Source organism: Glycine soja, chromosome 1 (assembly GCF_004193775.1).
Source record: "Glycine soja cultivar W05 chromosome 1, ASM419377v2, whole genome shotgun sequence".
NCBI classification, from domain to species: domain Eukaryota; kingdom Viridiplantae; phylum Streptophyta; class Magnoliopsida; order Fabales; family Fabaceae; genus Glycine; species Glycine soja.
Window position 1 is genome coordinate 25,670,573 of NC_041002.1, and position 14,633 is coordinate 25,685,205.

The window sequence follows — 14,633 nt, forward strand, 5'->3', positions numbered from 1 at the left end:
TTCTCCGTGTAATGAATCTATCACTCTCTCTCTTGTTTCCTTTTCCGCTTGCAGAGCCGATACTTTTGCATGCTCATCCTTTAGCCTTTGCTCATGGTTAGCAACTAGGTTTAACTTCTCTTTATACTGGTCAATGATTGTCCACATATTCTCTTCCGTCCTACTCAACTATTCAGTCAAGCTCTTCTTCAACCATTGACAAGCCTTCAACTCGTCCTCTAGTATCATACTTTCCACCCTCCACTCGTCCCTTTTGGCCCTTCAAAGCTTGAGTTCGTTGTTGCTGCCCCATAAAGCCCCTCAGAACTTATTTCGGGCCCATTCTTCTTTTCGGGCCCTCTTCGTTTCTCGTTCTAACACGGTTGTTGCTTCCTCTAAGCTCCTTATCCTTTCTTTCCACCGCATTCCATGCTTTTCAGACTCTTTGAAGCATTATTGCATTGGGGTCACTGAAGCCTCATGCGATGAAAGGCGCGATACTCTCTTCTGATGGTGCCCCTTTCATAGGGTAGCCTAGTTGTCTTATGACAAGTACAGGATTATAATTAATACAACCCCTCGTTCCCATCAAGGGGACGTTTGGGAACCCTTCACATGAGGACAAAACTCTGGCCCCTCCTTCCTTCCATCGAGGGAACCAATTAACGGACGCCCCTACCATACCCGCCATGAGCTGCTCCCAATTTGCTTTCCCTTTCTCGGCACATATGTAGTGACCTTGTAGGGGACAAACATGTCTACTTTCATGATGAAAAATGTGAAAGACCAGCCATACATAAAGAGCGAGTGTGCAACAGACAATTCTCGCGTTGTTCTTCTTGCATCTCTGGTCAAACGTGTCATAGGCATCAACCAAAACAACAACGGCCGAACTTTCCTTGCTATGGTGATAAGCAAGAAAAGCATTGATCGCCGCTAGATCCATTAGCCCATCCACATTTGGAAAGAGGACGACCCCAAACACCAATAGTGCTAAAACATCAATGAAAGAAGTCCACTCTCCTTGATCCGCCAAAGCTTTCGCTTTCTCTTCCAAGCGCTTCTTTGGTATCCCAACCACCCCATTTCTATTTTGTTTCACTCGTTCCAATTCTTGCACCGAGATCTTGACCACCTTTGCTACTCTTGCCATGGAGGGGTAAAACCCAGAAAACAGATACGACTTCCTTCCTCCTAGCGAGCATCCCAAGATCCCTTCAAACTCTTCTACGGTTGGTACCAACTGAAAGTCCCCAAATGTGAAGCACCTTAGCGGCTGGTCATAGTACTGAGTGAAGGATGCGATGACTTCCACGAAAACTTCTATCATAGTCAAGTCCCAGATTTTCCCATATGTCTTGCGGAAAGCTTGACGTCGAACTTGATCTATCCACTGCCCTAGCTCTCACAAATTGGCTACTTCTACGCTCTTGATTTTGACATGATAGAACCTTTTCATAAAAGAGGGTGCTTGGTTTGATCCCATGTTTGCTAGAATGAAAAACTTTGCTGATCAATACTTCGACACCCTATCATAGAAGAAATATGACAAATGCATGAGGGAATGTTTATGCTATGCATGACAAAAATGCATTTTATTTACAGACACAAGAGCCCAGAAGACTATCTCTTCTTAGCCACAATGCATTGGGCATCATGGTTCATTTGCACTCATTACCATGGTGCCCCCATGCATGCATTTAAGAAGGTGATGCGGACCTTCCGACTTTCTATGACAAAATGACGAGACAAATGCAATGCACGAGTGACGACACAGTATGAGTACTGTCATACCCTAATTTTGTCCGGGAACCATTGTTTGGTGGCATGCAACCTTCGCTTGACCGCCTCGAGGTACTTAACCCCCATCGTTAGGTAATCCGTAAACGTCCGCAACATTCCGGAAGTAAAAAAGAAACATTGTTGCGCAATCTATAAAGTTCCGCAACATTTCGAAAAGAAAATGGATGTCGCTACGGAATCTGTAAAGTTTCGTGAGATTTCGGAAAGAAAACAGCCAAAAACACAAAAATGGGGGGGGGGTGAACTTATCAAGATAGGGGTGTAAATAGCAATTCGAGTCTAGGCCCTTCCGGAACATTTTGGAAGTTGGGTTGCTTAAGGAGGAAGCAACTGGGCGGCAAGCTCCTCCACGATTTTGAAAAATGGTTTCCGGGGCTTCCGTAATGCTTCCGTAAAATTTCTGAAAACCTTGGGTAAACATATTTCACTTAACATTGATGAAAGGGAAGAGAAAAAAAGATGAAAATCAAATCCGAAACACTTCCGTAACTTTTCCGTAAAATACGAAAAGAGGGGTGAACTTAGTAATTCGGGTGCGCTTAGAAATCTTCTTCATTAAGTCTCTGGGCGGCAAGCACCTTTCTTTTTCCCTATAAATAGGGGAAGGGGGCTGTTTCAAAAAATACTCATCACCCCTTAGCTATGCATTTCGGCTATTTTGGGCAAAAAACACGTTTTCGTGAAGAAAAATCGAGTCGAAGTGCTTCCGTAACGCTTCTGTAAGCGATTCTGTGGAAATTCTTCATCGTTCTTCACTGTTCTTCGTTCGCTCTTCGTCGTTCTTCGGTCTTCAACCGATAAATTCCCGAAATCGAATCTTTCAACTCATTCTATGCACCCTTAGTGGTCCCTACTTGTTTTGTGTACTTTCACTTTAATTTTGCTTACTTTCAGTTTTCTTTTTTTTCGTTTTTAACGTGCTTTAACTGTTTATTTAAGCCATTTTCTCACCTAATAAATGATAAAATGAATTTCAACCAATCATTTGCGTTGTAATCTCGTTTAATCACTGTTAAAACAAAATCTAACCGATCATTCACGCTGTAATCTTGGTTAAACCAAAAAAGGCAAAATAATAATAAAATACTCAAAATATCTTTGAATAAAATAATCAAAAAAATCAATCGGACGTTTTTCTTTGGAAGTTTCCTTGGATCAATTGACTAATAACCAATGTGAAACTAAGGCTAAAATCAACTCACAAATCAAGCTTTGTCCGCAAAAAGTCACTAAAAACCGTTTTAAGGTTCAACGCCTTAAACGATCCTCTTTGCTTTTATCGGTTAACATGGACCGTTCAAAAGCATAAAATCAACATGTAACTTTACCGCTTTTGCGAGAACTGCGTAGGTCTGATTTCCTCTTCGATGGAGGATACGTAGGAGCAAAAGCCCTGCTTTTGTCGACCTCGTGAGATGGTTAGAGGTCCAACGCCTTAGCTTCCTCACCAAGTAAAATGGATCATTTTAAGGTCCAACGCCTTAAATGACCCCCTTCCAAGTAAAAAGAATCACTTGATTCGCCCCTTCTAAAAGAACAACGTAGGTCTGATTTCCTTATCACAATTGAGGAATACGTAGGAGCAAGGGAAGCACCCTTGTCGACCACAAAAAGATAAAAATACAAAAAAGGCATAAAAAGACAAAAACATAAAAAAGGGAAAATAAAACAAATTGAAGTCATATTTGCACACTTGATTAAAGGTTGTTGTACCTTGTGACGGACGCGTGGGGTGCTAATACCTTCCCCGTGCGTAAATACAACTCCCGAACCTTTCACGATTAAAGTTCGTAGACCACACATTTCTGGTTTTTCCGACGTTTTCCTCGAATAAACGTTGGTGGCGACTCCACGCATTTTCCTTTCTTGGAAGACGCACCCGTGAGCACTTGCGTCGCCCTCCCGCCGAAGGGTAGGTTGCGACAAGTACACATACATGGGAGCATGTGTTTGATGGCACAAAGAGAAAACATACAGGACGAACGAGCATGGTAACGCAATCAATTAATGCCGAAATGACATAACAACAAGGCAAGCACAAGAAAGATGCACACAATCATGACATCATAAAGATATGCATGGCTATATCAAGGAAACAAAACATAGTGTGTTTGTTCCGTGCCCCTATTTCAGGAACCTAATGGGAGGGACTAAAGGTTTGCTACTTAGTGATAACTTCCAAGGTGGTCACACATATCTTTCAAAGGTTTCTAGAGATATCATCCTCTTTGATATCAGACATTGTGGCGGTAGAGACTACCAGTGATAACGTATCATCAAAGAGAAACAATCTAGATGAGGTTTCATTGTCATCAAGCGAGTCAGAGAATCAGCATGACCACAGATCAACCTCCACTTCCTATGTTCCCATGGACCTGGGTATAGGACCCTAATAATTCACCGTGTGTGCAAAGGCGTAGGTGCCATGTGTGCATCAAATAAACAAATATTTATAAATGCATGTATTAAGTAAACAACCACACCAAATATAAAAGCATCGACAGAGTTATATGAACACAGGAGCATGAAAGAAAGAAAGGGAAACAAAACCAAGAGAAAATCATGATAAATATTGCACACAGATTAAATGGGTTAACTCTCTAAAAGAAGTCCCTAGTGGAGTCGCCAACTGTCGCAACCTACCATTCGACGAGAGGGCGAGGTGAGACCCAAGGGTGCATCTTCCAAGAAAGGAAAACGCACGGGAGTCTCCACCAACGTTTATTCGAGGAAAATGTTAGAAAAAACCAAAAAGGGGTCTGTGAATTTTAAGAATAAAGGTTCGGGAGTTGTTTACGCGCGGGGAAGGTATTAGCACCCCATGCGTCTGTCACAAGAGACAACAACCTTTAATCGAGTGTGCAAAATCATGACTTCAATATTTATTTTATTTTCCCTTTTTTATGTTTTTTACTTTTTTGGGTCGACAAGAGCGTGGCCCTTGCTCCTATGTACCCTCAAGTGCGATGAGGAACTCAGACCTACGTAGTTCTTTAAAAGCAAGAAAGTTACGCGTAGAGTTGATTTTAAACTTTTGAAAGGTTCATTTAACCAATAAAAGTAAAAGAGACCATTAAGGCGTTGAACCTTGAACGGATTCAAGTGATTTTTATGGATAAAAGCTTGGTTATGTGTTAATTTTAACTTTGGTTTCACTTATTTACTTTCAAACTCATTTAAAGGCGACTTGTGAAGTAAATGACCGGTTGAAACTTTATTTTACAAAGATAAAATGAGATTACGGCATAAACGATCGGTTGAAACTTTATTTTTCAATGATAAAATGAGATTATGGCACAAATGATCGATCGAAACTTTCTTTCACAATGAAATGAGATCATTGATGGTAGAAGAATGAAGATGAAGATGTACAAAGCAACAAAAGGGACCCCTGAGGGTGCATAGAGCGAATTCAAAACTTTAAAATAGAAACTAACTGGTTGACGAACGAAGAACGATGTAGGAATCGGTCACGGATGCGATTCGGAAGCACCTTGGCCTCATTTTTTCTTCTTCTTTCTCCTTCTTCTCCTTAATTTCACTAAATCCTTTCAATGTTGAAAGTCTAAACCCCTTCCTTCAGCCCCCTCACGCCTATTTATAGGAAATGAGGGGAGGAGGTTGATCAGCAGCTCGCCCAAGCGAGCTGTTGCTTCAACCTAAAGTAACCTTGCTTGCCCAGGCGAGCTGGTTACTTCACCCCTAAGTCTTTTAGGGGCCTAGGCTAGCCTGGGCGAGCTAGGGGTCTGAAAAAGCCTCCAAATGACCCTTTTTCCCTCCCTTTTAGGTATTTTTCGAATTCTTTTTCGAAACATCAGAAAACCTTTTGGATTGCGCGACAACTGGTGTTAAGCAGCTCAATTTGGCTAGCAAGAATCAAAACATTTGCAAATGATCATCCCCGGATGAAATTAGGGTCTGACAACCTTTTTACGAATTAGGAAGTATTTTTTGAGGGTATTGAGGATTGTGACCGCAAGAAAATATCGTGATCATCGTTCTTCCCTTGTTGGTATGTTTATGCTAATTTCATATAGGTTGTCTAGTTGTGATTTGATCATGAGTGACTAGTCGCCCTAGTCCAGGAGCTATGTTGTAACTATTCAATTGTACTTTTTTCTTTGTTCTTAGTGGAATTCCTTAGTGTTTAATATTAATTAATTTTCTTCCTTATTTCTATTGTTTCTTTGGGAATTGATCATTCTTATGCCTAATCGAATGTACTATTGTAATCATTTGCGTATGTTTGGTAGACCTTGGTAGAGAATGCTTTACACTAAATTGTACAATCAAACTATTTGGTAGGGGTTTTCATGGGCCGGTTCGGGCCGATTTTGACTAAATTTAGAACACAATTCAATCAAATTTGATTGGTTTGGTTCGGTTGGATTTTCACAATTTTTTTTTGAAACCCAACTCAACCCATTAATGAACGATTTGGTTCGGTTCGGACCAATGAGTTACCCATTTAAATTTGATCTTTTTTTCTCTTAGAACTATTATTTTATATCATGATTCATCCAAATATCCAATACAATTAACACAATATTATCAAATGTCTGAAAGTAGTAAAATTGATTCCTTTAATACCATCAACATAATATTCTAAAATAGACTAATACAAATTAAAACAAAGTATTCTTCAATGAGATTTACTATAATAGTCTGAATCACAATTATTTCTTACAAACTAATTTCTTGCAATAAGCTTTGCTACAACCAACCAAATTTGTTGCAACTAGATTTGCTGAAACAAATGAACAAAATATGATCCATTAATATTATAAACATGACAGAAAAAATAAATATGAAAAAGAGGTGAAACAAGTAACAATGCATCTGAAATAATACCTTAAGAAGTTTCAACACTAGTAGTCCCAATACTTCCAACACTTGGAGTTTCAACGCTTGGAGTCCCAATATTAGCAGTATTTAAAGTCAAAACAAACAACTTTAAATTTTTTTTATCAGTTTTGATTAGTTTGGTTTGATTTTGATCGAATCTGTAAATCTAAACTGTGATCCAACCCATACATGAAAGATTTTGATCGGTTCGGTTTTGACCCAAATACATAAATGATCCAACCTAAATTGTTTAGATCGATTTGGGTCAATTCAGGTTTCCGAGTGACCTGTATCGGTGAACACTCCTTTTAATTGGGTAATCTGATAAATTAACTAATCCTTAATTGATTATATCTTTTGACTTAAATTAATATATCTATGATCATTGGAGTATTGATTTGAGACAAAGAACATCATTAAACTTGTTCATAGGCCATGGTTGATCTTTGGAATCGATAATTAATTGTGGGAGGAATTTCATGAGAATTAAGATTGGAAGAAAATTGGTACTAGTAAATAATAATCACTGGTCGCTTTTAATTAAGATCACTTAAATCTCTCTTTTGCGATAGTTAATTTATTTTTTCTTAAAATAAAAAACCATAAAAAAGCTTCAATCTTTTTTTAGTTATCTTGATTATTTAGTTTAATAATTTTGACTATTTAAAAAATATAATTGGTGTCTAAGATACGCCAAACTTAAATCCCCGATACTACTATATAAGGTACCCTTACTCTTGTGTTAATATTATTTTTACGCATGACTTCTACCAAAATTGTTTTCAATCCCGGCATTGTTGAACTTATACTTCTGCGATATGTGCAGATATCATTATATATATATATATATATATATATATATATATATATATATATATATATATATATATATATATATATATATATATATATATATATATATATATAACATATAATTTGTTTCATTTATTTATTTATTTATAGTTTTATGAACACGTTTCATGTAACTGTTATTTTTTTAGGATGGTGCAAAGTGACTATGATTTTAATGATTTAGTGCAAGTATTTCGTGGCCCTAGAATACATGTATTAATTAAGGATGGTTTCACTGAGAAAAAACAACCTTATAGGATTTCATCAACTTGATTCAACGTTAGAGGTATGTAACATTCTATTTATCTTTTGTTAACTTTTTTCAAAAATAATTAATTCTATTTTTTTTCATTTCTAGATATAACATTTTCTATATGCGATCTTAATTGTAGAATGAAGAGTACGCAGTTTGGGTAAAAGTTTTGGATGTTATTCCCAAGGATAACTGGTGGTATTAATCATGCAATTGTCTCAATCCTATGACGTATAAAAGAGATTCTTTTAACTGCGAGTCATGCAATGATTGGGATATATAATCCCACTCCTAGGTTAATTTTTTTGTTATTTTTAAACACTGAACATGCATGTCATATGGACTTGAATTAGTTTACGTAATATTTCTAGATTTAAGATTAAATATTTATATGTCCATATATTTAATAATATATTAATAATATTTCTCTGGCCTTGATATTGAGTGATGGACATAATTCATTGACTTTTGACTTCTCTAATTTGGATCTGATGAAGTTAATTAAAAGAAGTTGTAAAGAAGTATTGTTGGGAATTGAGGTTTTTTTATATAAACATTCTTTTTATTTACTTAATTTATTTCTTATTCATAGTTTAATATGTCATTTTATGTTTTTAATTCAGAAATCTACTATCAAGGAATTGTCATTTCCTGTTAAGAATCTCAATGCTAAGAATTTTCTTATCGAGTTTTAGGTTGCTTTTGCAAGATTACAGGTATATGTGATGACATAGATGTCATTCGCATGGTCCAAAATAAGCAAACAAATGAAAAGATGCTTAATTCTAAATAGGTTCATTTTTCACTTACACTACTTTTTTTATAACTGTTTTCATTAAATAGGGATCTAATTTCATTAAATACTTCAACACGTTGGTCATATGTCTCATTTTATGCATTTGGTATCTGTTACTTCTCAACCAGATGTTGCTTCAAGCAACACATCTATTTCTCGATTCAGATTCTCATGGAAAGCTTAAAGATCCTATTGTTATATTTGAGGGTACTACCACTGACTTGGATCCACTACACGGACTTGAAGTTGTACCTGCCTAGTCAATATTTATCCAATGCTCAAAACCGAACAGAATCTACCATGATTTTTTATAAAATATAGAGAATACCAAGCATAAGTCAAGATACCATAACCCCAACTAGGTTGGCACCAGGGCATAACGACATCACAAGCAGGCACCTCCTAAGTATTATTCAAAAAATCAAAAATCCATAAAAGAAGACGAGAGTACAAGTGGGGGAGACTAAACCAAACTTACTAGAAATGAAATCTAAAACTAGGCAGACCCATCCTGTCTCTAAAGAAGGGTTTCCCAACACAGAGAGGCAAGGATTCCCACTAGTGACCCATGTTCCATAACACCCAAGTTTGCCATCTTATCAGCACAACAATTAACCGTCCTATAAATGTGAGAAATTACAAAATGCATAGATTTAGTGCAAGCTACACAGTTCATCCAACAGTTATAAAGCTGCCAAGGAACAATATTAAAGTTGTTAAAAGCCATAGTAACCAAAGATTTCTCCAACCTTTTTTAAAAGCAATATCAATAGCTTCCATGGCTCCAATAAGCTCTGCTTTTTATGATAAAGAGACTTCAATGTGGAGGGAGAAGGCACCCATGAAACTTCCTCTGAAATCTCTAAAATTACCACCATAAGCCACCAATCTCGGCATTCCTCTGGCAGCGCCATCAATATTGCATTTATACCAACCTGGCAAAGGGGGAGACCAAGATACTTGCAAAATTCTAGGAGCTCTTGGAGGATGTCCAGATACCCGAAAAACTTGAAACACAAAGAAGCCAAACATTGTGTTGTGCATGAAACCTTTAGGCAGATTACCTGATAGGGAAACATCAACTACAATTTCACATAAAATGTGAGCTTTACTAAAAGGAACTTTTTGAAAACGTGCATTGTTTCTGCTAATCCAAATAAACCAGGTAGTATTTATCACAACAGCGACGAAGATATCTTTCAATTGAGGACTAGCCGCTTGTCTATTAATAATCATGCTATGTATTTATTAGTCAACTTATTATCCAAAACTTATTAATTGGTTGTATTTTGGATACCAAGGTATCTAATATTATTGAAGTTTTTGCTTACTGTTATTATATAACTTTTAAGGTTTTTCGTTCTGATTATATTTTTACTCGGTAACTTAGAATAGTATAAATGTTTATATTAAACTATTTATTTTATAATAATATAATAAAACCATAATTTATATAAATTAAAAATATTATTAATATCAATTTCACTATTAATAAAACATGAAATATAATGTAGAGTTTCAAGTCAAAAGATAAGGTGCATGCATATTGGGAATTTGGTTTTTATCACTAAGGTTTAAGTGGCTTAAATGTGAAAAATTACATTTTATTAGATGAAGATTATTTGAATGGATGCATTGAAAGTTGTTTTTGTTTCAACTTCCAAGAAAACTTATTTACTATAGTTGGTGGTAATCTTCACTATAAATAGAGAAGAGATTTAGTTAAAAATAAAAAACAACATATGAAGAGAGAGTGTATGAGAAGATATATTATGAAACAAAGTCACTTTGTTGAGAGAAAAGTGTCTTTGTGTGAGTGTTATCATTTTTTGTAACTATTGAGTGAGATACTCGAATTTGTAGAGTGATACACTATTTTGGGTGAGTTACAATCTTGCAATCATTTTTGTGATAGTGAAATATTTTTTGAAACGATTTTGTGAACGTATGCAAAAGGTGTCGAACACGTTAAATTCTTGTGTTTGTTATTATTTTTCATACGATGTAATCTTTGTTGTGTTCTCATGATCCTTGTGGGTGTGAGTAATTTTGTTTGTAAGAGCGTTGATTGCCCAACAGTGGTATCAGAGCTATGGTCGGGAACACACAAAGGTTCGAGATACCGTTGTTTGATGGAAAGATAAATTTTATGATTTGGCAGAGTACTATTCAAGACCTTTTGGTGCAACAAGGTCTTGATCAGGCATTAGAAGATGAAATACCGGCTTCTATAAATGAAACCGAGTGGACTAAGATCCAAAGGAGGACTGTGAGCACGATTTGGTTAACCCTTGCTCTCGAGATAAAACACAACATGTTGAAGGAGACAACACTGAAGGTCTTATGGGAGAAGTTCGAGAATATCTATGCGTCAAAGTTGCTAATCAATCGCCTTTGTTTGAAGATGGAGTTTTATCAACTCAAAATGGAGATGGGAGGAGATCTCCATGACCACATCAACAAGTTCAATCAACTAGTAAGTCAACTATTGAATGCAGATGATAAACTCTCTAATGAGGAGCAGACACTATTGTTGTTGGCCTCACTACCAAGGTCCTTCAAAGCTTCGGTTCAAACGTTGCTTGTGGAAAAATCAACTTTGAATTTGGATGAGGTGACTGCCGCTCTTAGAGAAAATGAGAGAATGATGAGAACTGAAATTGTTGATGATGAACACAATGCAATAACTGTGGTGGAGTCTGAGCAAGGGAAAAATCATTCAAGGAGACATGATGGGCCAAGAGGAAGATCAAAATTGCAGTCGCGTCCGCAACGAGATATGAGTAACATACAATGCTACTATTGCGATGAGAAAGGTCATGTGCAAGTGAGGAGCAAACAGATGAAGGAGGACTTGAATAAATTAAGAGATATGAACAAAAATGGCGCCAACTCCTAAGATAATGTATTAAAAAGTGATGAAGATGATGTGTTTTTGGCAACAAATGATGAGGTTGCTAAAACAAAATGGGTGATGAATTATGTTGCCTCAAAGGATATTTGCAGAGATTGAGAGATCTTTGATACTTTAAAAATTGATCGAGAATTCGACCATTTCAGGTTATGGAATGGTGGAAAAATAAAGCTTGAACTTTCTCAAATGTGAGGTTTGTACCATCTGCTGTTGTTAATATGATTTCTATGGGGGAGATGACATTGCAAGGGTACAAGTATGTTGGTTCAAAGTGGGGATGCAAGGTGTACAAGGGGAGACACTTGGTGTTTCGATGACAGAAAAATAAAGGTAACCTTTGTTATTTGGATGGATAAGTCTTGAAGAGGAATCATGATAGCAAAGTGAAGAAGAAAGTGAAGTTTTCTAATATTGTCGAAGTGTTGGAAGAGACTTTCATTGGAGGGGGAGTTTGTTCACTTTCAAATTGATCGAATGATATTTCTCTTTTGGCTTGAGGGGGAGAATTGTAGAGTTTCAAGACAAAAAAGATAAGGTGCATGCATATTGGGAATTGAATTTTTATCATTAAGGTTTAGGTGGCTTAAATGCAAAGTGGAAGATTGCATTTTACTATATGAAGATTATTTGAATGGATGCATTGGAAGTTGTTTTTGTTTCAACTTCCAAGAGAACTTATTTATTATAGTTGGTGGTAATCTTCATTATAAATAAAGAAGAGATTTAATGAAGAAACAACAGATGAAGAGAGAGTGTGTGAGAAGAGATATTATGAAACAAAGTCACTTTATTGAGAGAAAAGTGTCTTTGTGTGAGAGTGTTATCATTTCTTGTAACCATTGAGTGGGGTACTCGGGTTTATAGAGTGATACACTATTTGGAATTATTGGGAAATACCCAAGTCCCACATCGGCTGCCTCAATCCTTGGAGTGCGGCTTATATATCTGTTGGGCAACTTCACTTAATGCCAATTGGTTTTAAGATGAAATCTAACATGGTATCAGAGCAGGCTCTAACCCTGGGACCTCGCATTCGCCTCTGCTGCAACAAGCACCCACCATTTGTGGTTCACGCACCAAGCCCAATAAGTGCTGGGCGTGAAGGGGGTGTATTGGGAAAATACCCAAGTCCCACATCGGCTGCCTCAATCCTTGGAGTGCAGCTTATATACCTGTTGGGCAACTTTACTTAATGCCAATTGGTTTTAAGATGAAATCTAACATGGTATCAGAGCCAGGTTCTGACCTTGGGACCTCGTCTTCACTTCCGCTGCGACGAGTACCCACCATTTGTGGTTCACGCACCAAGCCCAATAAGTGCTGGGCGTGAAGGGGGTGTATTGGGAAATACCCAAGTCCCACATCGGCTGCCTCAATCCTTGGAGTGCGGCTTATATATCTGTTGGGCAACTTCACTTAATGCCAATTGGTTTTAAGATGAAATCTAACAGGAATGAGTTATAATCTTGTAATTATTTTTGTGATAGTGAAATATTTTTTGAGATGGTTCCGTGGATATAGGCAAGTGGTTCCGAACCATGTTAAATTCTTATGTTTATTATTATTTTTCCTACGGTATAATCTTTGTTGTGTTCTCACGATTCTTGTAGGAGTGAGTAATTTTGTTTGTGAAAGCGTTGATTGCCCAACATATAATAAATAACTATAAATCAACGTAATTTGCAATTGTTTTTTTCTTAAAATAAAAATTGTTCACTTTTATGGACTTCTAAAGAATATCACCTGCACAATTCTTTCCCTTCCTATTCAAATTCATGATCACGGATGGGTGGTGTGCAATTTTTATATCCTTTACTATATATTTGCCTAAGATAATTCCTAAATATAAGTATGATTTTGAAATTTAAGATTAAGGATGCTGCAAGTTTCTACGCACTTGATCCTAATTCCCATAATTTTTTTAGAAGGAACCCAAATGTGAATTTGGCCTTTTCTTTTTTGTTGACTAATCCCGGAAGCAATTATTATGGTGGATCATAATAGTGTATTGAGTTTATGCTGCAAAATTATGCAAGTGAAGTATTGTTCCAGCAAAGCTTGGTGTGAGGAAGAAGATGTATACATGCATCAGAATAGAAAGGAAAAAAACGAAGTCACTTGATTCGTTTTAATTGAATTTTAATTTGATTGGTTAATTGGTTTTTAACTATGATTTAATGACTATCAATAAAAGTTCTCATTTCACTTTTTTAGTATATTTTAATTATAAATGACTTCTATATTTTTTATATTTTCTTAATATAGCATGCATAGTTATATATAAGTTAAAATTTAATTAAAAATAAGTTATAATAAGAGTTTTTGCCATCACTCATTTATATATATTGTAACACCTAAAATTTAGGTTTACAAATACACTTCAAATATCTTTTATTCATCTTTATAAACAAAGTGAGTTCGAATCCTTTTCATAAATGTTGGAATAGAAAACGAAAAGATAGGGTAAATTTTTTACTTAAATAAAGTTTTTCATGAAAACTCCCCAACTCTTTTCTTTTTAATGAAAGCTAATAACTTGAAGAAAAAAAACAATATATTTACAAAATATTATTTCATTTAAAGCCATAAGTTGGTATACATAATAAATAGTTAAACTTTAAGTATAACACCTTACATCTTTGAAATAACATTATGTATATATATAAAGATATGAGATGAGCCTCCATGACCACCAAATATAAGTAAATAAGTATTAAAGGTAAATAGTAAGTAAATAAGATGACCGAACACATATAAAAGTTCCTAAAACCTAGGTTTATTCAAATCAATAAAACAAAGTGGAAAACCTAAGTCTTAGAGTAGTCATTTATCCAAACCCTGCAGAATAACCGTGCCATCATGAAGGTACATGTCAGACAAAAGTGAACCCACCAATGAGAACACGATAAAGAACTCACTTTGTTATCCATAACCAATAATTTGGGAGTTCAACATCAGATTCATTTTCTTATCACCAAAAGTAAAACTAAAACCAAGTTTCTCTAAACAAGAAACAAAAATCGATTTTCTCCTAAAAGAATGTAGATAAAAGGTATCCTTCAAAACCAATTCAAATCCATAAGCTAAAACTAGGTTGACATCTCCCACTTTCTCTATGCATACTTCAAGATCATTTCCTACTCTTAGCTTGCTTTCCCTTAAACTGGGCTCCCTCAGATTTTTGAACCCCT

At 35.9% G+C, this 14,633-nt stretch overlaps 1 protein-coding gene across 1 annotated transcript; it reads right to left on the reverse strand.

Moving 5' to 3' along the window:
* Positions 1–457: 457 nt before the first annotated feature.
* LOC114417982 lies at positions 458–1,309 on the reverse strand. The gene has a single exon (XM_028383130.1). The coding sequence runs from the start codon at positions 1,307–1,309 to the stop codon at positions 458–460; it is 852 nt and encodes a 283-aa protein (XP_028238931.1).
* Between the last annotated feature and the right edge of the window lie 13,324 nt (positions 1,310–14,633).